This window comes from Balaenoptera borealis (assembly GCF_965194805.1).
Source record: "Balaenoptera borealis genome assembly, chromosome: 3".
In the NCBI taxonomy this organism is placed as follows: domain Eukaryota; kingdom Metazoa; phylum Chordata; class Mammalia; order Artiodactyla; family Balaenopteridae; genus Balaenoptera; species Balaenoptera borealis.
The window spans coordinates 11,159,220-11,182,712 of NC_138866.1; the positions used below are offsets into that span (position 1 = coordinate 11,159,220).

A 23,493-nucleotide genomic window follows, 5' to 3' on the forward strand; every position below is an offset into this window, starting at 1 on the left:
ACTTGGGAGTTAAAGAGCAAATCATAAGGGAAAAAAAAACCAAACTAGTTTACTTTCTCAAAACCAAATCAAACTTCTTGAAACTCATGAGCAAATAACCCTGGCTGGACTGGCGTGGTGGGGCTCAAGTCTGTGGAATGAGCTGCATTTAGCTGAGTCAGAAAGAAGAATGCTGGTTGTGAAATCAGCAGGAGGAGGCCTCTCCAAGGAGAGGACAGAAAGGGGACCAAAGGTGAAATATGCCTCTTTTATTCCTGGAACAGTAAGTGGCACCTTCACTGGCTGGATGAGAAGGCGCCATACTCCAGTCTAGCTGCAGTAATACTGCATCCCATCCACTCTTCTTCTCTTTTTTGACTGAAATTCTTCAAAGAACTGCTGGATGTCCTCTCTCTTAACCACCTGTTGAGGGAGAGCAAAGATTAGGACAGGGAACATCACAGAACAGCACTAACTGGCTGTAACATTCACAGTCAAGTCCAACAATACTGCTGATAAGGACTGTTTTAACGTGTAATAATTATCCTATCTCCATTGCATAGACAAGCTCGTCCTGGCTCAGAGACCGGCCAGAGTCACGCGGCAGGCAGACAGCACACTGGTACGGAGCGTGGGTTCCACCACCGCCCTCGGTTTCCTCATTAGAATGAGATGAAAGCAGCACCCATCTAACAGGGCCGTTTGAAGAGCAGATGAGATGTAAGGCCTGTAAAACACTGCCCAGCACAGAGTAAGTTCTCAATGAATATCAGCCGAAGAGAAAAGTGGCGGAGCCAGGACGAAAACTGAGGGGACTAATGGTCGCCTGAGGCCACTGCCCCGCTCAGGACACAGCTGTCTTGGGAATGTCCTTCAGTTCCGCAGAAGCACCCACAGCAAAGAAAATCTGCTTTTTTTGAGGTGTGTGCTCTCTCCTTTACTGAAAAAAAGGAACCCCCAAACTCTTCCCTCTTCAAGAGTCCAAAATTACAGGTGTTTGCTATATAAATAGAAAAATAATTGGCAAAAACTATGGAAGCAGTACTCCCAGTAAATGGAATATCCATGTTATGCAATAAAAATGAGAAATTTATCTTGTATTTTATCAGAAAAAGGACTAGAACATCACATAAAAGTGTTTCTATTAGCAAAATAAAATATCAAAAATAAGAAAATAAGGGGAAATATGGATAAAAAAGTAAACCAGGCCTACCCGGAAGGAGTCCCTGCTCACCCCAAGAGTGAGTCTGTGCCGCAATTGACAGGTTTGTTAACATGGTTTTTAATTACAAAGGTAACACATTCTTATTATTATAATGGAATAAAGGTGGGGCAGGGAGAGGGAGGGAAAGAGAAAAAGAAAAAGAAAGCACTGGAATACAGTGAGCAAGAGGGAGAGAGAGAGAAAGAGAAGTAAGAAAGAGGACAAATACTTGTGTGTAAAGCGAAAACCTCCCTCTCCACTCCCCAGGGGTAAGAGCGCGACATCCCCAAATGGCACAGGCAACCTGAATAACCCACTGGGGTGAGACATGATCTGACAACTCCTCGAAATGAAAGAACTCCACACCAGACTGGCAGCTGACACACCAGTCTCACAGGCACCAAGAGTCAGCTGGGGGTCAACCTGTGAGGAATGAGAACCCCTCACAGACTCAAGATCGAGTTGCTCACGCACTCGGAGGCAACCACAGCTCAGAGCTCTAAGGCGCTGGGCTTGGGAACGCACACTTACAAATGCTAATAAATAGGATACTGGGGAGTTCCAATGTGAAGGATCTGTCCCTAGCTCGGATCACAAACATTAAATGCTGAAAGGCAATACAAGGACATTTCTCTGGCAAGGATATAGTAGGAGGAGACCTAAAAGCCCACAAATTACACAAATTAGAGCGTGTAATCTTTAGTTTCTAGGCATCCTCAAATGGTCACAGCCAACATGCAGAGTAAAAATGTTAAAGAATAAATACCTGGGTCCAATAATGAATCATTTTATTGGTTTGTCCTAGAAAATGTGTAGTGTCTAAGTGTTATTATTATTTTTCAGTCAGACACAAACATTAAATAAAGGGCAGTCCATCATTTGACAACACCCAGACCTTATTAGCATTCTCTTCTATAGCCAAATACAACCAAAGCAGACGAGCTTTATGACAACTTAAGGTGTTTGTAAAGATCTAGTTAGTAATGTCAAAAACAAACAATAAAAAATATTTTTCTGTCCTTTTAAATCATCACATCAGATTATCTCAGACTCATGAAGAATGGCTCTAGCTGTCACAAAGATCCACACACTGAAGACACATGTGAAGACTCCGGATAAAATTGTTTCAAATGTGAATGGAAAAAGACAATATACCTACTTTTTTTCTTTTATGTGAATTTAAGTGTGTGTCTAATAAAATCAATAAAGAGCACAGCAACCACAAACTACACAAAAGCAGAGGCAAGAGCATGTGCTTTGACACAACTGAAAGACCCTGAACGTCCACTAACAGTGCTGAGGTTAAAACAGTTACACCCGGGGCTTCCCTGGTGGCGCAGTGGTTGAGAGTCCGCCTGCCAATGCAGGGGACACGGGTTCGATCCCTGGTCCAGGAGGATCCCACATGCCGTGGAGCAACTAGACCCGTGAGCCACAACTACTGAGCCTGCGCTCTGGAGCCCGTGAGCCACAACTACTGAGCCCATGTGCCACAGCTACTGAAGCCCACGTGCCTAGAACCCATGCTCTGCAACAGGATAAGCCACCACAATGAGAGGCCCGCATGCAGCAACGAGAACCCAATGCAGCCAAAAATAAATAAATAAATTTATTAAAAAAAAAACCCAAAACAGTTACACCCATGGACCCTCTTAGTTCCAGTGAGAGAGAAGCCTGAGGCTGCATTAAGCAGAGGACAGCCTTTGCAACAGAAATGAGAATAACTGTCTGTTAAGAGCTGCTGGGAAGCAGGAAGACGTCCGTCCCTAGTGACAGTGAGGAACATTCTCTAAAAAATGAGAAAACCATTTAGGAAGTCTCTTTAACTTTGGACTCCACAATTCATTTTGCAGAAAGGCAGCATTGCCAGATATCCAGGCAGCTACAAGTTCTTCCCACATTTATGAGAAAGCACTCGGTTGGCAGAGACTTCTTCCAAGAAGGCAAGTTTCCGGGCATGTCCCGAGTGTCCGTCAGACCCATGTCTGACTTCATTTGTCTGTCTGGCTATAGCAGAGCAAAACATTTTTTGTCCAGAAGGACAACTGTAGGCCATGAAAAGAAAAGTTTTGCTTTATATCTGCCTTTGGAAGATAGAAAAGTATTTTAGAAGAAAAAGTCCATCATAAATGTATGAGTAGTAAAGGGCTAGGAAGTATTTGTAAATTCAACTGGAAAACTATTTTATAAATTAATTAATTAATTTATTTATTTTTTGGCCTCACCCCGTGACATGTGGGATCTTAGTTCCCTGATCAGGGATCAAACCCACGCCCCCTGCAGTGGAAGTGCGTTGTCTTAACCACTGGACCAGCAGGGAAGTCCCTGGAAAACTATTTTAAAAGATTACATGGGAATTCCCTGGCGGTCCAGTGGTTAGGACTCCTTGCTTCCACTGCAGGGGGCATGGGCTCATACCTGGTCGGGGAACTAAGATCCCACGTGCCACGTGGCCAAAAAAAAAAAAAAAAAAAAAAAAAAAATTTACACATTATAGAATTAGTGTCACCCTTAAAAGCATATAGACCGTCCTAACCAGCAAGAGAAATGTTTTAGCCCCCCAATATAAACTTCTTTTATTTTAAACTAGAACTCAAAAATCACAGAAAAGGGGTCTGGCTTTCATTTTTTTCTGCCTGGTCATTTTTCCTTCCTTCTCCAAAAATCCCTGCTTGAAGGTCGGGACTGGGAGAATCAGTATGGCTGATCCAACGGCCCTCTCCTAAGTTACAACTGTTCTCTCCAGATCACGGATGACTGCTCCGTCCCTCATCCGGAGGGTTGGGAAGGACTCCTGCTGTGGCTAGTCCATTGCTGTTTCACTACTATTGATTTCCCTTTCCTCTGCCTGCATTAAGCTCTCAGTCATCTTTTTCATCAAAGAAAATGAACTATGGAAAACAGTACGGAGGTTCCTCAAAAACCTAAAAATAGAACTACCATATGATCCAGCAATCCCACTTCTGGGTATGTATACAAGAAACTGAAAACACTAATTCGAAAAGATACATGCACCCTAATGTTCCCAGCAGCATCATGTACAGTAGCCAAGATATGGAAGCAACCTAAGTGTCCATCAACAGAAGAATGGTTAAAGAAGATGTGGCACGCACGCGCGCGCACACACACACACACACACACAGACACAATGGAATATTAGCCATAAAAAAGAATGAAATTCTGCCATTTGCAACAACATGGATGGACCTAGAGGGTATTATTATGTTTAGTGAAATAAGTCAGATAGAGAAAGACAAATATTACATGTTATCATTTATATGTGGAGTCTAAAAAATAAAACAAACAAATGAATATAACAAAACAGAAACAGACTCAGATATAAAGCTCAAACTAGTGGTTACCAGTGGAGAGAGGGAGGGGGAGGGGCAAGTGAAGGGTAGGGGATTAAGTGGCATAAACTACTATGTATAAAATAAATAAGCTACAGGGATATATTGTACAGCACAAGGAATGTAGCCAATATTTTGTAATAACTTTAAATGGAGTATAATCTATAAACATGTTGAATCACTATGTTATACACCTGAAACTAAAATAGTACTGTGTATCAACTATACTTCACTAAAAAAAAAAGATACTTTATTCAAAACATACAAGGCTATGATTAAAACTCTAACTCAACTTACTGTGCCTTCATCAGCAAATCTCTTGAAATAGTCTTTAAGTTCAGTCTTCAAGTCATTGTATTCTAAATCAAAACAACAAAAAAGGACATAAACTTTAGATAAGCCATTTGCATTTAGAAACAAAATATTTCTTACCATTGACATTTGAGTATGTTAGTCTAAACCACATTTTTCTTTAAGTGAAATCTGCATAGAAACGTGTTCTCAATTTCTCTCAAATTCCTCCATTTTGACATCTGGGACCCTTTTTCATTTAAAAACCCTCAAAAAACAGAGATATCGTCATTCCCAAAAAGATTAGCTAAGAATTTTTTTTAAAGTTTTCCATTTCTCTGGATTTCTAGTGCTTGAAATATCTTGTACTTGTCAAACATTAAGTTTTTTTTTTTTTTTAATTAATTTATTTTATTTATTTATTTTTGGCTGCGTTGGGTCTTCGTTGCTGTGCGCGGGCTTTCTCTAGTTGTGGTGAGCGGGGGCTACTCTTTTGTTGCGGTGCGCGGGCTTCTCATTGCGGTGGCTTCTCTTGTTGCGGAGCATGGGCTCTAGGCACCACGGGCTTCAGTAGTTGTGGCACGTGGGCTCAGTAGTTGTGGCTCGCGGGCTCTAGAGCGCAGGCTCAGTAGTTGTGACACACAGGCTTAGTTGCTCCGCAGCATGTGGGATCTTCCCGGCCCAGGGCTCGAACCTGTGTCCCCTGCATTGGCAGGCAGATTCTTAACCACTGCGCCACCACGGAAGCCCCAAACATTAAGTTTTAAAACTCGGGCACTCACTCAACAATTTATATTACGTACAAGGCACCTTGAGGGCTACAAAAATGTTTTAGATGCAGCCTCTATCCTCGGAAAGCTTTCAGTCCAATAAAGGCAAAAGGAAATTAATCAAACAGTTACAAATATAAGACAGGAATAATCAATGTCAAAAAAGAGGCACAAAAGTGGTTGCATCCGAGTAGAAATGGCTAGGATAGAAATCACTAAAATAAGTTGGGCATACTGGGGGAAAAAATGTAAAAGCCTGTAATTAAGGGTTTGGGAATGTTTCCCTTCTAGTGGTTTCCTGTGAACCACTGAAGCATCCTCAAGAACTGTCAAAAAGATGGCATGGTTTGCTCAAAAAGATGACACGTAATGTTCAATGAAAATTATTTCAGTGGATGGAAAAAGAAATTGATTTCCTTTTATTGTTTACTCATACATCTACCCTTAAGCAAAAGAGCATGTTACGGTTTCTCAAGCATGTAATTATTCTAGCATGTAACCCTAATTCAATGAAAATAGCAGCTAAATACCCAGCAACATTACAATCAAGCAAGTGTAGGTGAGGCCTACTATAAAATTCCAAACTTAAACCATCTTTGTGTTAAATTAAAATAGGTATTAGTTGTCCTCCTTATACGTAACTGTTTTTAATAGTGAAGGAAACTTCATGAACTTCATGAACTTTCACAAACAATATTTACCACAAATAAGTTCCACTTGCTGGACTCTGTTCATGCTGTTAAGGGTGTCCATTAGAGGGTCTCTCCTGTCAGCCGCCTGGTCAACCTTGCCTTTGTTTTCATAAGCCAGAACTGTGTCACATTCATCTGTCAGGAACAGGATATCTAGATCGCCATACATTTTCTTTAAAAAATAAAACCAGTTTCCCCATTAGAACTGTATGTCATTCTCAGAAAGTCAACCTCATGAGAATCACTAAAAATTTATTTAATTAATACCCAGAAAAACCTGAGCCTTTTAGCAGAGTTGCTTGAAGGTTTTATTCTTTTTGCCCAAATCTCTTTTAGAAACCTCCCAACTTCCCAGTAGATATTGTACGATCTAAGAGATCTTTATTTAAAAACCACTGACTTACTGTAACTTTCAAGTAATATGTGTTTCCAAGCAATTTTATGATATAAAAAAGATAAGCTATTTTCCACTGAAATGAAGCTAAGTAAATAAAAAGTATTGCATAATTCTTAATTTCTTCCATAAGCATTAGGACTGCAAATACTATTTCATAAATTTGCTTAATATAAAAAAATTTTCAGTTCTCTATACTCTAATATCAGTTTTATAAATATACTTTTCAGGTGCTCTTATTTTAGGCATCAGTCCACAAAACATACTAATATTGAACTTGATCAGGTACTTACCATACAGTCTTTGCAGGTACATAACTTGCTACGCCAGTTCAGGGGCCAATAGGTGGCGGTGTCTTTCTTTATAAACTGCTTAGCTTTAAGCTCCTGAAGTCTGCAGCCGGACTGTGATTCTGTGTTGAGATGCTGATTCTTAAATGCTGTCTGAAATTAAATTAAGTTTTGAAGTGTGTTTTTTAAACTATCATAGTTTTCATACTTTAGATTTTGTCAAAGAATTTATTTAGTCAAAGGGTACAATTGAAACCCAAAGCTATATAGCTTACAGAATTAATTTTGCTTAAGTTTTATTTCTTTTATACCTCAGATTTCATGTTACCTGGAGATCAGCTTCAGAACTAGAGCTGGTACATGGTTCGTTCATCTGCTCTGCTTTAAATTCCTTCTCAGCAGCCCTTCCACGTTCTGGAACATCCTCTTTGAGGGCACCATCATGATAAGCTCCATTTTCAGGTTGGATAACTTCCTGGTCACCTACCGCATCAACATTCAGCACCAACCCATCATCTTCAGCAGTTACTTTGGTTACTGTGGGTTCATTGAAAAAACACACACACATATCCACAGACCAGTTAGCCAATGAAATCACTTAGTCTGATTAAAACATACTTCAGAATCTGGAAAAGGAGAAAGTCAACCTTAATCTCTGGAATAATACAAAAGGAAATAACACTTTTTTAGGTTATGCCTGCCTAATCCAAAGAGTCAAACAACTGAAAAGATCATTTAAAAATACCAATCACTACTTAAGCACTTTCTATGTAAAAGAGAAAAAAAATACTATACATGTTAAAGACAGAGAGGGACACCTCAAGAAGCAAGAGGCAATAGGAAGAGATTTAACTGCAAATACAGGTAGAAGGGCAGTTTTAGAAAAAACAACAGCTTTTCTTTATGAGAGAAGGAAATCAGAAAGGGTGCATGTAGAGACAGAAATACTGTGAAGGAGAGAAGAGAAATGATAAGGGAACTCAGTTTGCATGATGGCATCTCAGTTTAGTAGGAAATGAGGCCATCTGCTGACAGGGAAGGAAATGAAGGAGGGGCAGAGGGGAACGGTTAAGAAAACCTGATGAATGCGAAATAAATTCAGGTCCAGCAGAAAGTGAGATTTAATTGGAAAGGGTATGAACAGAAGAAAGCACACCAAGTTTAAGAACTTTGAGACAAATCAAAAATGTCTGATGCTGCTTGTGGTTTGTATGGTGAAGTGTTCCCTAAAGGTGAGAAGGGCAAGAAATTATGAGGCCAGAGCAGCAGGTAACTGCCACTTTAAAAATAAACACATATAGCATTACAAATAAAATAAAATATTTAATGCCTCAAGAACATTCACTGCTGATTAGTGGTTTGGGGTCAATTTCTTAGAGTATAATAAAAGCACTATATGACAAACTATACCACCACCCTCTCCCCAACCAATAGCATGTCTTACATTTAAGAACAATGTTTATCTCTTTATCTTTCAAAATCCCATTCAAAACTGCTTCCTCCATTTTCTCTAATTCTGGTCTCACCCATACTCTGCATCATGCCATTTAAGTACAAATTTGTTCTTGGTAGTCTCTCAATCTATCTATAAGCACCTTGTGGAGAAGGAACAGATCTTATACTTTTTTCCGCAGAGTCCAGTTAAAACTAGTTGATAAAAATTATGTACTGAACATACAAATTGTTCTGAACGTACAGCACAAGTTGGTGGAATACCAACTCCACAGAGACATTTACCTGCCAAATGTGCAGCATAAGCCCACAAGAAAGAACAGCGTTTCATGCAAGCCTGGCACACCATCTCTTGGAAATCTCCACTCTCAGGGGGAATGGCACCAAGATGCTGTGAACACAGAAAACCGAACATTTTCCTTGTGATCACTAAGTTGTCCAAAAAGCCCATTATTTTATAAAATATTGCAGGACTTCCCTGGTGGTGCAGTGGTTAAGAATCCGCCTGCCAATGCAGGGGCACGGGTTCGGTCCCTGATCCGGGAAGATCCCACATGCCATGGAGCAACTAAGCCAGTGCACCATAACCACTGAGCCTGCACCCTAGAGCCCACGTGCCACAACTACTAAGCCCACGCGTCGCAACTGCTGAAGCCCAAGTGCCTAAAGCCCGTGCTCCGCAACAAGAGAAGCCACCGCAATGAGAAGCCCACGCACCACAACAAAGAGTAGCCCCCACTCGCCGCAACTAGAGAAAGCCCGCGTGCAGCAACGAAGACCCAACGCAGCCAGGGGGAAAAATATATTGCACTAGTATGCTGATCATATCTTTACTATATTTTTAGAAGAGTAATTATAACATAAAATATAGTAAATTCCAAAAGACAAGATCTTTTCTCTTTTTGTAAAGACAATGTCTTTAAAAGGTAAAAGCTCTCCTTACCCTTCCATGGAACCAGTCTTCACAGACTACACATTGGATCATCTCATCTGGAATCTAACACAGGAAAGCCATTTGTTTGTTAATGATTACAGCGAATTCTGGGATACCAAAGTAAATCTGGCACATGTTAGAATTAGACATTAAATAATTCTCTACCAATTCTGTAAAACTGCTATCCACATGCCAGAAGTCAAGGGGACAGGGAGAAACAGCAATTTAAGGGGCCAAAGAAGTTCATTCTCCACGAACTGGTGTTACAGAAGGAATACATTAAGTTAAGCACTTTGTGAGCAATTATCAAAGCTTTCATATCAGTTACTTCTGACTCCCATAAAACTTTATAAATAAGTAATGTATTCTCACTTCAGACATAAACCCAGGCCCAGGGAGGTAATGTGAATTGTAGCAAGTTGCAGAAGTGAATGCACAGAATTTTCACTTTTGTCAAAATAAAGGGAAACTAGAAATTAAAACTCACATTCACTCACTTATATGCGCACAGAAAAAGGTTTAAAAATACATATACCAAAAAGTGTTAACAGTGGTTGTTTCTGGGAGGTAAGAAGGTACACGAGTGAGGAAGAAGAAAAATTCTTTTTAAATTTTGTGTGTACTTCTAATTGAAATTTTTAAGAGGATCCAGTTTGTACACCCTATTTCTTTCCTTGCAGGGATGCAAGAAATTGAAGGTCATTTTCTGGAAAGTATTCAGGGGAATGGAGCAAACAGGCAGGCAAAGAGAGGGAGGAAGGAAAAAAGTTCTGGCCTTGAGAAAGTCCTGTCCAATATTTCATTCTCATGATACAAGAATGAGAAGAATAGTTGGGATCTGTTCTGGTTGTAGCTCCAGCCCAGATTCATAAGAAGGGATAAATCTAGAATCCTTTCACAATCCCCAAATCCCTGCTGAACAGCTAAAGGGTCAAATATGACAAAAGGCTGAAGAGTGAAGGCTAGAGATGACACAGTCCCGGTGCTAACCTCTAAATCTCTTACCTCATCTTCAGGATCAGGATAAGGTCTCTTGCAAATGCAGTACAATCCAAAAAAGTTGTCATTGTACTTATTGCCACAATTTATCTTTGCTTTGTCCTGAAAGATATTAATTTCAATATATAATATGGTCTAACTTTAACTATAATTTCATGCATCATGAAATTTATGCGTTCAATAAATTTGTGCATTAAATATCTCCCCCCCGCCACAGAAGCTGGTCTTTAACTTTCAAAGTACAAAGGAAAAAAATTCATTCCTACTAAAGGGATACTTTTTCCAGGATACAGGGAAAAAATAAAATTTATTTTCTATGCCTTCTTTGTAGCAATTGGGGCAAAATGAATCATAAATATTAATTATCAACCTATGTAAGCTGACATTGGCCTAGAATTTCAAAAGACTTCTTAATGCCCAGCTGTGATAGCCAAAGCCCCCAGGTTACTAGGAGGTAAAAAGCAGGCAAGGAAATTGTCTAAAAATAATCTTTGAGGAGGGAAAAAGCATGACAGTTTTAGCAATGACTGAACAATGTAAAGTCCCTTATTTTCTCTTTCATTTCTGTTATTTCATTGAAAGCGTATAAGCATAGTTTTTATTATCCAAAAAGCACTGAAAAACTTCTGAGTGCACATACCCACTCATTATTACCAAGTTTTATTTATTCAGTTTTTAAAGTCAACCCTTTTGCTTTAAAAACCTTAAAGCATAAGCACAATCAACATAATTAAACCTGAATCACTTTAGAACATTCCCCCCCAAACCCTTCATATTAATTACAATCTATACTGTAGGCTCTGAAAAGGTTACTTAGTTTTCCAAAAAGTAATAAATGGGATACAGTCTAATATTGATTTGTCCATTTACAAAGAATAAGCATAAGAACTGCCTTTTTGGAAAATACTTGGTTTTTATCCACTCGGACAAATATCGATCACAGCTACTTTTCATGCATTTATAGTTACCGTGCTTACTTACAGGAAATAATTTACATTCCAAATTTTTAAACTTGTTGTTTCCACAATCACAACGAAAATTTCTGAAACAAAGGAGGAAGAGCCGATTTTAATTTTTCTTTTAAATCTAATGACTTACTCTTTAAATTCATGTCATAGCCTCTTTCAACTGGCTTCTAGGATCTAAAAAATGACCTTGGTTGTTGTTCATGTAGCCATCCAGAATTTCTCCAAGCACATAACAATAAAAGATTTAATAATTCTAGAGATTAACATGCATAAAGACAAATATCTATATTACACAAACACTAATAAAATAATGACAGAGCAGCAGGAGTAGTTTGAGTTTGCACCATAATTTTATTTTAAAAGGCCCTCTGGGGACTTCCCTGGTGGTGCAGTGGTTAAGAATCCGCCTGCCGGGCTTCCCAGGTGGCGCAGTGGTTGAGAATCTGCCTGCCAATGCAGGGGACACGGGTTCAAGCCCTGGTCTGGGAAGATCCCACATGCCGCGGAGCAACTAAGTCCGTGCGCCACAACTACTGAGCCCACGTGCCACAACTACTGAAGCCTACGCTCCTAGAGCCTGTGCTCTGCAGCAAAAGCCACTGCAATAAGAAGCCCATGCACCACAACAAAGAGTAGCCCCTGCTCTCCACAACTAGAGAAAGCCTGCATGCAGCAACAAAGACCCAACACAGCCAAAAATAAATAAATTAAATAAATAAATTTATTAAAAAAAAAAAAAAGGCCCTCTGGAAAAACTGCTCTCTCCAATTATATTATATAAAAACACATCACATTTTACCAGTGCACAACTACTTTGAATGCCAAAAAAAAAAAGATTAAGAAAAAAAAGTGCAGCTGGAAAAGAATCTAAATATTTGAAAAGCATTCAGCATCAATTTCTGACCGTTTTACCTTTTTGTGTATAGCTCAAAAAGTTTATGACTTCCATGACATTCATAACTGCAAGCTAGGCAAATTCCTGCTGGTTCTTCTCCCTCTGGGGTGCAGGTACTACAGGCATATAGTGCTTGTCTCTTTACTGAGCCCTAAAAGACAGCCCCAAAATGGAAAAGGAGAGAGAAAAAATGGAAAAAACATGGCAGAGTCACCTAATGCCCATACTATGATCTAAGAAATAACTGAAATCAGATTACCTGTGGTCAAGATTTTCCTATAAAAAACACTGAGGCTAATAAAAAAGCTTATTCAACAGAATACCAAAACACTGTTGCATGTTTCATACACTTGTGCTTGTTTTCATATAATTTTTTCTTAAAGTGATAGAAAGAAGTTTAATATTTTCAGTCAGCTGTGAATAAGCTGGTCTGCTTAATCATTTCAACACATAAAAATGTAGGAGAATGTGTGTAAGTTTATGTAAGTAATAATCATACTTAATTTTGGAAAATGCTTGTGGTTCCACCAAAGAGAAAACCAATGCATTAAATGAATCCCTTTGATTTTTAGATGTATGCTGAAGTATTTAGAGGTGTGGTGTCATGGTCTGCAACTTATTTTCAAGTGGTTGAGGAAAAAAGAAAAAAGAAAGTCTATTACAATGAAGGGGTAAAAGAAAAAACAAATGTTGTAAAATGTTAAAAAGTGAATATATGTGAAAGTACACAGGTGTTCATACTATTATTTTTTCAACTTATCTGTAGACTTAAAATGTTTCAAAGTAAAAAGCTAAAAGAAAAACAAGCAAATCCTGATAATGGATAGTACCCTCTTCTGGGAAGGGGGGAGACACAAGGAAGCTTCTGGTATGCTGGTAATGTTCTATTTCTTGATCTGGGCAGTAGGTACCTGCATGTGTTTTTGTTTATGCTTTCCCAACACTTATACATGGTTTGTGCACTTTTCCACATATTTCACTACAATAAAAAAAATGTTAAGGAAGTCTGTTTCAAAAACCTAACTACATTTCAAAGGTAACTTACATACAGACTTTTTAAAAAAAGGAAAGCAGAGAAAAAGTTGTTTCAGTGGTGACCAAAGGTTTTTAAATACCAGCCAACATTAAACACATCTGACACAAGGTGTATTAAAAAAATGTAACCACTTTGCAGTGTAAACTCAACCGGACAACGATGACAACTGGTATTATGATCTCAGTCCACACCACAGAATGACCCCAAGTCTCCCTCCCCATCCTTCAGCGTTCCACTCCACCCCCTTGGAAGGTAACCTTCTTCCTCCTACCAATTCTCACCTCTTATTAGTTTTCTTCTACCCACCTTTCTCCATTTTTGTACCTAGAAATATAGGATGAGTCACCAAACACGACATCACACCCCCTCAAACCCTTTTTCACAACATCTTCCAAATGCTTTCTCTCCTCCCCTCCCCTCCTCTGCCAGTGCCACCAGCTGTTCGGGTCCCGGTCTATCCCCCTGGGGGGCAGACTGCAGACAGATGCGGTACTTGCTTCTTCTCTCCAAAAAACCAGCTAGCACTTGTCAAACTAAATTGCAGAGGAACCAGCTGTCCAGGAGCCCAGCCCACACGGGGAGATTTTCAAATCCCGAGCTCTCTCCTTTAACTCTGTTTTGACTCTCCCATTCGATTCCTAATAAATGCTCTGAGGATGGGAAAAGTAGGGACAAAGATGTCTGGATATGAGAGGTCACGGGGACGGTTTCGTGAAAAGCAGCTGAGGCACCGAGAAGAGACGGGAAAGGAAGGAAAGAGCAACCGCTCCAGGGCCAAAGCCTGGAGAATCGTGGGGGGCCGGACGGAGGAAGACCGAGAAAGAAGGAGAGCCCTGCTGGACACAGGCTGAGAAAGGGGGCTCAGGAGACTAAGGGTAATAGGACAACTGGGCCTGCGATGGGGAAACGTACGACGAACAGCGGCCCCGGACCACCACGGGGGTGCCGGCCGCGGTAGGCGGGAAGAGGGTAAGTCCAGCGGGAGAGAGAAGGTGCAGGGGAGCCTGGGGAAGGCGAGGCCCGGGCCGCGCGCCCACCTGCGAGTAGGAGCACTTCTCCGAGTCGCTGCCGCCCAAGACGGCGCACGCCTCATTCTCCAGCTCCTCGTCCTCCTCAAGTACGTCGACCAACGATACCACGGGCTCCAGCTCCGCCTGCCGCCCCGCTGGCTCCTCGGCTCCGGCCATGCTCAACTGTCACCCGAACCGCCTCTCGGCCGCGGCGGAGGCGGGAAAAGCGGCCGCGAGGGGCGGGGCCGGAGGAAGCGGGGCCGCAGTGCCAGGCACCAATCCCAGAGACGGGGAGCGAAGGAAGGGGGAGGAGCGACTTCCGACAAACGGAAGTTACTCCTCTCCCTTCTCCCGCCTGCGCCGGCGGCGAGCTGGCTTCCGCTTCCGGGTGGCGCGTCACCGTGGCGCGTTCTGGAAACTCGGCGGTGTTCATGGAGTTGTTGGCCGAGTACGTGGGGCAGGAAGGTCAGCGACAGCAGCTGCGGGTGCCCTGTGAGGCGCCGGACGTCGCCGACCCTTTCCAGGGCTTGTTGTCGGGCGTGGCTAAGATGAGGGAGCTGGTGACCGACCTCCTCGGCTCCCCGGTACAGCGGGAAGCACAGGACCGGGTGGCGGCGGCTCCAGACGAGGCGTTGGACGGTGAGCTCTGAGACGGTGCTGGAGCGACAGATGGGCGGGCAGGGGCGCCCGGGGAAAGTCGGCTCAGGGAGCCCGCGTGGAGTGGCAAACTTGGAGAAAGTGAGCCTGGGGGGAAGAACTCCAACTAAAAATTGTTAGCACCTTCCGCCAGATCTGGGCTGTACTTGGGCTCATTTACCAGGGCTGCTTTTCACGATTCTCTTTGCATTTATATCACACACACACAAAAACGTGCTGAACGTCTACTGCTCTATGCCAGTCATTGGGCTGAGCTCTGGAGAAAGAATGAAACTCAGTTCCTGTCCTTGTGGAACTCTGACTGCTGAGGGGTTAGACAGATAAACACTCTTATTAAAGAGTAGAAGGATGACCCTAGGCTCCTCTGTAGCTATTGCAAACCTAGAGAACCCAAGAAGACTTCAGAGAGGGCGTGACTTCTAAGCTGGGTGTTGAAGGATGGAAAGGAATTTTCCCCGTGTGAAATTACAAACAAGTTTGGAAGACTGCCATCTGTCACAGAATAGGAGCAGGTTCCGAAGATTGCAACAGATTTAAGATGAACAAGTCTTAACTCTCAGGGACTCCTTTCCTTTCCCAGTTTTGTAGGTGCAGTTTGAAAGTAGAAACGGGAAATTTAAGTGTATTCGTTTTTTTTTAAGTCTTGACTACCCTGAGCTGAAGAACCTAGAACTAAATATTAGAATCAGGACTTAATTCCTCTGTAGAGGAGCTTAAACTGTACTGTACTTTCCTTTCTTTTCCATCTTGTTTCCATCTTGATTGCCAGATAATGTGAAGGAACCAATTCAGAATATTACACGAACTTCAGATAATAGATTGTTTCCATGAGAGAGAAGTCCTGGTTCTTGGCTCCAAAAGTTCCTCTGTAATCCGTTGAAAATATTATCATTGGAATAAGGACAGGTATAGGTAGAGCCATTTAATATATATATATATATATATATATATATATATATATATATATATATATATATATGTCATTACTTACTGAAAAAGTAACTGCTGCCTGTTCTACTAATAGTGGGTCAGGAATATCTTCATACAGGAAGACATGCTTTTGTATGTTTAATGAGGTCCCCATAAAGCTTCGGTTTGAATTTCCTTTGTTAAAAGCTGTAGAGGTTAAAATGACAAATTTTATCTTATATGAATCATATCTCAACATATACAAAATTTCAAAAATGTAACAATTATGAAAGAAAAGTGATAGAACGCAACACTAGAAAGACAAATAGTGGTGATCATTTTGTGATGTACAGAAATATTGAGTCACTGTGTTGTGCACCTGGAGCTAACAGTGTTGTGGGTCAGTTATACTTCAATTGAAAAAAAATCATCATAATGACCAAAAAAAAAAGAATCCAGTTACCAAATGTGCAGAAGACTTGAATAGACAGTGCTCCAGATAAGATATACAAATGGCCAGAAAGCACATGAAAAGATGCTCAGCATCATTGACTTTCAGGGAAAGGCAAATCAAAGCCACAGTGACATACCATGTCATGCCCACTAGGAAGGCTGTAATCAGAAAGAACCATAACAAGTCTTGGCTAGGATGTGGAGAAATTGGAGCCCTCATACATTGCTGGTGGAAATGCAAAATGGTGTACCTTCTTTGGAAAACACTTTGGCAGTTCCTCAAAAAGTTAAACATAAAGGTGTCGTACGACCCAGCAATTCTACTCCTGGGGTTTCCTAGTTCCACTCCTAGTTCTCCCAAGAGAACTGGAAACGTATTCCCATTAAAAACAAACGCACAAATGTTCATAGCTGCATTATTTGTAATAGCTAAAAAGTGGAAACAACACAGATGTTCATCAGCTCATGAGTAGATAAACAAAATATATATCCATACGATGGAATATTATTCAGCAACAAAAAGGAATGAAGTACTGATAAATGCTATACAACATGAATGAACTCTGAAAACATGATAAGTGAAAGAAGGCAGACACAAAAGGCCACATGTTTTATGATTCATTTTTATGAAATGTCCAGAATAGACAAATCTAAGAGATAGGAAAGTAGATTAGTGGCTGCCAAGGGCTGAGGGGAATGGGAAGTGACTGCTAATTTGTATGAGATTTCTTTCTGGGAAGATGAAGAGTGTTCTGGAACACTGGAATTAGTGGTGATGGTTGCACAACCTAGTGAATATCTAAATCAATATACTGTTCACTTTGAAAGTGAATTTTATATGAATATGAATATGTATATGAATCATATCTCCAAAAAAACTGATAGAAAAGAAAGGTTTTAAACAGCAAAATTCCCAAAGTCTTTTTAACTGTACATATTTCTAATTTGATATATCCATTGTTTTATTAATCCCTAAAGTGAAATGGTCTCATTATCAACTGCTTTAGCTATGTATATTTCTTTCAACCAATGAACATATTGTCATACAACAAATATTTATTTTAAAAGGTGATGATGAAGATGATGCAGAAGATGAAAATAACGTTGATAACAGAACTAACTCAGATGGACCATCTGCAAAACGGCCAAAAACACCAACTTAACTGTAGCTTTTATGAAATTTAAAAGACTGCTACGATATCTTATTTATCACACACTGACATTTAAGGAAGACTTGTGCTCTAATTTGGAAAGCATTTGTTTTGTTCCCCTGGGACAGTTTTTTCAAAGAAGAAACTTTTCTGCTGTTTCCATCAAAGAAAGATAGAATAAATGTTTAGAAAGGAATCTTTTTTCTTGAGTGAGAAGTAAGTTTCAGACCATGGAGATAAAATAGACATTTAATAATGTATAAAATCTGCTATGTTGGCAACTGAATTCTTTCTTTATACTTTTTAAATAGCCTCTGGATTAAATTGTGTGATGTCTACATCTTTTAGCTTCTGCGTCTGTTATAAAAAGTACATGTCAAGGCTCATGGACAATTACATTTCAAGGAACTGACATGAACAAGTGGTGAAAATTGGGTATTAAATTTAAGAATGGCAGTTCTGTGCCGCAGACCGGCTGCAGAAAGCTAGAAGTTCCTGGTGGTGAGGGGTAAGGAACTGAAAAGCACCAGTATGGGGTCAGAAGGGCCAAGACAACTGATGGTTGCAAGGCAAGTTTATTCAAAGAGCATGAATGTATATATAGGTTTAGTACGGAACGAATATTAGACAATAAATCAGTAAACCTTGTATTTCCACATAATTCTGTCGCCACTATCTATGCGCCACTATCTCTGCGTCAGCATGCCTTATGGGCCATTCTTTGGAGATACAGACTTCCCCCTCAGGGCAGCACATCCTTCTTCTGGGGAACAACCAGGGGCTCTTAGATCCAGAGCAGGCACCTGGAACGAAACTGCCCGCAAGCCATTTTCCTTTTTTACGCTCAATACCGCAGCGTCAGGAGTGCATATCAAGAAAGAGACAAGCAGTTCTCCGGAAAGCAGAAAGCTGAATAAGCTTACAGCTTGGGGGCCACCACAGTTCTGTATAAGTAGAAGGAAAATGGGAACGGAGAGAAATACTGAAGAGAAAGGAGAGCCCTTGAGAGAGACCCAAGGAAACCTTGAATCCACACTCAAACACAGTACACAGGCTTCTGGAGACAGTACCACTCAATGGATGTATGTTTAACCTGTACCTTAAGAGAGTTAAATGGGGTGTGTTTTTATGCTGTGATTTGCTATTTATGTTAACACAAATATAAGTCTTTAGGTAAGCAACCTGTGTTGAATATAAAAAGATATTTCGTGTCATCCTGTAGTCAAACTTTGATTTTGCTTAGCAAAGGACTATCAAATCCTTTAAATATATATATGTATATATTCCTAAAATTTATGTGTGTGTGTATGTATTCCTTTTCTGCTTGTCGAGGGACTAAGGCATTTTTCATTTACTCTGCGTGTTTCCTGATTCATTTAGATAGCTAAACTGCAGAGAAATCAAGTAGCATGTACCTACTGAAACACAAATTGTCATAGAATTTTAGAGTTGGAAGTAACCTTACAGATTATATGATTTATTTCAGAGGTGAATCAAATGTTAGGTATTTGCCCTGAGTTACAGAGCTTATTGGCAGAGCTTGGGTTATACACTTAGCCTTTGAAAGATTCCCATAGCACTTTCCCAGTTACACATTCTGAAACCTATAGCTTACAAAGTACATGCTATTAAGGAAACTGAATTTACACACCTTTTTATATCTTTAAAGTATTGTTTTACTTGGAACATCAGCCTTCCACTAAGTACTCTTATGTAATTAAAACAATACCAACTAGAAAAAGTTTTATAAATGGTCAGAAATTACCTTGTTTAGTTTGTGATAATGTCTCTAATATTGGGACTTTAGCTCAGTTACTGATTTATAATAATCTTTCATCTTTATACAATCCTTAAAAAAACTTAACCTGTATAATTAAAATAGTTCATATTTTTAAAGTAGTAGCTGAACTTTGCTCCTGAACATTTTGTCTCCTTCTGTGTTTAGTAAGTATGTTTATGAAGAAGAAATGTCAACATATTTTTGCTTGTGGTCTAGTGTTTGGAGGTCTGGGTTATAGGTCTGATCGATCTTTTTCTGATTCTAATACTGTCTTCCTAAGTGAGCCACATGCATGACAAAAAAGATTTTGAAGGTTTGAGGGACCAGCTTGAAGGACCAGTAGAAAAGAAATGCCTTGACTGGTTTTCTAATCTGCTGCCTTCTAAAGGTAAAAACGTTGGCCACAGGCATACAGGATACAGTTATTCTCTGAAACAGCTCCAACTTTACTGTTATACAAGAAAGTCAACCCCACAATCCTACCTAAAAATAAGCTTGATGCTAGACTTAGATAATCTTTTAAAATATGAAACATATGGAGTTCTAAATATGAAATATATGGACATATGCAAATATGTATGTATGTAAGTGCTTTTGTGTCGCATTAAATACTTATTTTAATAGAGTTCTGTGGCCAAGGACAAGAACTTTTACTCTTTTATAATAGGTTGCTGTTGCTTGGCTGTAATATTAGTTAGGAAGTTTGAACATTTAAACATTTCCTTCAGCAGAACTTTCTCAGCTTCTGAGACAATGTTAGGTCCCCATACTATATGTTTCTGTGGAATCTGGCCCCCTGTACTTACCCCCTCATAAAATGTACTTTATTAGAATTATTTCTTCAAGCTGCTCAAATTTTTTTTTTTTAATAAATTTATTTTTTGGCAGCGTTGGGTCTTCGTTGCTGTGCACGGGCTTTCTCTAGTTGTGGTGAGCGGGGGCTACTCTTCGTTGCAGTGCGCGGGCTTCTCATTGCGGTGGCTTCTCTTTGTTGTGGAACACGGGCTCTAGGCGCGCGGGCTTCAGTAGTTGTGGCTCAAGGGCTCTAGAACGCAGGCTCAGTAGTTGTGGCGCACGGGCTTAGTTGCTCCGCAGCATGTGGGATCTTCCCCGACCAGGGCTCAAATCCGTGTCCCCTGCATTGGCAGGCGGATTCTTAACCACTGCGCCACCAGGGAAGTCCCTCAAAAATTTTTTTAAACTTTTATTGAGAAGGCTTGTATTTTTAAGGAAATAAAGTTTGTTTTCTTCCAAATGGGAAAATCAGAGACATCTGTGGCCCTCAATTTATTATGTAGTACTTTTCCCTAGATCCTATTTAGCCTATTAAAGATACACCTATTTCTCAGTAGAACTGTTCAATCTACAAACATAGAATATCATTTCTTATCTAACATACTGCAGTAAGATGCATACATGAGACATCTTAAAAACCTAGGCTTTTTAACTCATGTTGTGGTAAAATGATTAACAAGAAATTCCTGTTTGAACTTACCCTGGTGGGCAGCTGAGCACCCCCGAGTTAAAACTGTATTAGGGTTATGTAATTTTGTAACTGTGATAGTTCCAAATAAAATTAACATGTTTGGGGAAATTAATCATACTACAATCATCTTGTGATGTCATTTTTCACATTTAAGTATATAGTAAGATTAGAGTGTAAAATTATTATAGAAATTGGAGAATATTTGTAAAATAACACTTTAGGTTTTAACAAATGAGAAACAAGTTGGTTAGTTTTTGTGATGAAGTTGGGTTCTTTTCTCACTCCCTAGGGCATGATAAATTTCAGGTAGATTCAAGATGTTTAGTATTAAAAAAAAAAAAAAAACCTGTAAAAGTACTAAAAGAAAATGGACTAAGAGTTTTTATAGTCTCAGAGTGAGGAAGGTTAACTAAGGAAGATTTTTAGAAATCCAGACACCGTGATAGAAAAGATCAGTAAATGCAATTACATAATAATGAAAATTTCTGAACATTTTGTAAATGAGGTTAAAAGACAAAGTGGGAAAAAGTATTTAGTATTTTCAACAGAAATGACTAAGAACTAAAATTCCTTTTATAGCTCTCACGTGTACCAGTCAGAAAGACAATAGAAAATTTCACTTCAAAGAAGTGAAAAGTAAAACCACAATGCAGTAGTTTTCGTACTTCTCAGACTGAAAGGGCAAAAGTTTTGATGCAATATTGAGCTGGAAAGGGTGTGAAGTCCATAATATATTGGTGGTAAGAGTGTAAATTGGTATAAGCTCTTCAAAAGTCAAGTTGACGATTCTGTCAAAATGTTAAATGTGCGTGCTCTTTGACCCAGCAATTTCACTAATAGAAATTTATCCTATGGTTAATAGCACACATATGCAGAGATAAATATATAAAACTATTCATTGTAGCATTATTCTTGGTAACAAATGATCGTAAACAACCTAAATGTTCATCAGCAGAAGACCCTAGTTAATTAAATTAAAAAAGAAGCACATTAGTACAATAATTCTGTGCAGCCATTAAAAAAAGACCAAGGTATAGCTCTATGTGTTGTTAAGATCAATATGCAGTATATGATGTTAAATGAAAACTAGCAAGATGTAGGACAGAGTGCAGAATGCTTCTAGTGGAGAATATTGGCTAGATATGCATATAGTATCTCTGAAAGGACAGTCAAACTGCACCTGGAAGAAGGAATTGGGGTTGGGAGTGAGAGCGAGAATTTTCATTGTATGCTCTTGTTCTCTTTGCTTTTTTTTTTTTTTTTTAATTTATTTTATTTTTGGCTGCATTGGGTCTTCATTGCTTTGCGTGGGCTTTCTCTAGTTGCTGTGAGCAACTACTCTTGGTTGCGGTGCATGGGGTTCTCACTGTGGTGGCTCCTCTTGTTGCAGAGCACGGGCTCTAGGCACGCGGGCTTAAGTAGTTGTGGCACATGGGCTCAGTAGTTGTGGCTCGCGGGCTCTGGAGCACAGCCTCAGTAGTTGTGGCGCACGGGCTTAGTTGCTTGGCGGCATGTGGGATCTTCCCGGACCAGGGCTCGAAACCGTGTCCCCTGCATTGGCAGGCAGACTCTCAACCACTGCGCCACCAGGGAAGCCCTCTCTTTGCTTTTTTAAAAAAGCATATGTTACATATTTTTCTACACAAACAGAAAAACAAAAAAGTCATGCTTTTTTAATAAGGGCACATCAGCCATATTAACAGTTTAAAACATTGTCATGTACGTAATTCAGGGCAAAAATTAACGAACCCAGACTTAAACAAAACAAAATGTCCACATTTCCCATCTGACTACTACTTTGTCAGAAGAGGGAGTATGCAACTTCTAAAGAGGTTTACGAGAGCTGGGCTAAATATGAGAATAGGGTACCATCAATGAAAGGGAGGAGGTATTTCTAAAACTGATGGGCCCAGCCTTAACCCTCTAGCCAGTGCAGTATTCTCAAAGTATAAAAAGAATTTCCCAATGTTACTGTAACTATTCCAGTTCTCAGGTGACCTTTGGGATCAGAGTTGCTCTATTTAAAGACATGGTCCAGACTTCCCAGGTGGCACAGTGGTTAAGAATCCACCTGCCAATGCAGGGGACGTGGGTTTGAGCCCTGGTCCGGGAAGATCCCACATGCCGCGGAGCAAGTAAGCCCATGCGCCACAGCTACTGAGCCTGCGCTCTAGGGCCCGCGAGCCACAACTACTGAAGCCCATCTGCCTAGAGCCCTTGCCTGCAACAGGAGAAGCCACTGCGATGAGAAGCCCGCGCACCGCAGCGAAGAGTGGCCCCCGCTCGCCACAACTAGAGAAAGCCCGCGCGCAGCAGCAAAGGCCAAAACGCAGCCAAAAAAATAATTAAAAAAATAAAATAAAATAATATAAAGACATGGTCCAGGAAACAGTGAATGCTAGACAGTAAGCCTCTATTTAAATCTTTTAAAAAGTAGCAGCTCACGCTGGGGCAGCAACAAGGCAATTGGGGTACAGTTTTAAATAGAAATTTACTCTTATGCCAAAAATTCTCCTGGGGATAGAAGTAACTTCTGGAAGCACATTACTAGTTTAAATGAGTGCCTTATAGGGCCAAGGTATTGCCCCTTGATACCAGAGTACTGAAAGTGTGTGCTGTAGCTCTAAGATGTCCTCATGATACTTGCTGCATATGTTTGGTGGTTTAGGAAACCATTGTTTTCATGATTGTAACTTAAGAATTTCTCAAGACTAACCACCACTTAAAACCTTGTTTGTGACTGTGGTCTGTGTTGTTCTCTCATGAATAAGGAAAATCCCAAGACAGCCAACA

At 40.1% G+C, this 23,493-nt stretch overlaps 2 protein-coding genes across 3 annotated transcripts; one reads left to right on the plus strand and one right to left on the minus strand.

The window, feature by feature from the left end:
- Positions 1 to 233: 233 nt before the first annotated feature.
- Positions 234 to 14,505, minus strand: UBR7 (ubiquitin protein ligase E3 component n-recognin 7). Of its 2 annotated transcripts, XM_082384567.1 has the most exons (11): positions 14,292 to 14,505; positions 12,236 to 12,369; positions 11,337 to 11,397; positions 10,362 to 10,457; positions 9,366 to 9,419; positions 8,708 to 8,813; positions 7,299 to 7,507; positions 6,974 to 7,123; positions 6,296 to 6,458; positions 4,831 to 4,892; positions 234 to 402 (listed from the first exon to the last, which is right to left on the minus strand). In XM_082384567.1, exons 1-11 carry the CDS (start codon positions 14,439 to 14,441, stop codon positions 310 to 312), a joined length of 1,278 nt encoding a protein of 425 aa, XP_082240693.1. In that variant the 5' UTR covers positions 14,442 to 14,505; the 3' UTR covers positions 234 to 309. The 2 variants fall into 2 exon arrangements, with proteins under 2 accessions (XP_082240693.1, XP_082240694.1); XM_082384568.1 differs by lacking the exon at positions 12,236 to 12,369 and having other exon boundaries at positions 14,292 to 14,495.
- A 125-nt stretch (positions 14,506 to 14,630) lies between these two features.
- GON7 (GON7 subunit of KEOPS complex) lies at positions 14,631 to 20,817 on the plus strand. Its single transcript, XM_082384639.1, has 2 exons — positions 14,631 to 14,903; positions 17,352 to 20,817. The coding sequence occupies exons 1-2, from the start codon at positions 14,696 to 14,698 to the stop codon at positions 17,444 to 17,446; spliced, it is 303 nt and encodes a 100-aa protein (XP_082240765.1). The 5' UTR covers positions 14,631 to 14,695; the 3' UTR covers positions 17,447 to 20,817.
- Positions 20,818 to 23,493: the final 2,676 nt, after the last annotated feature.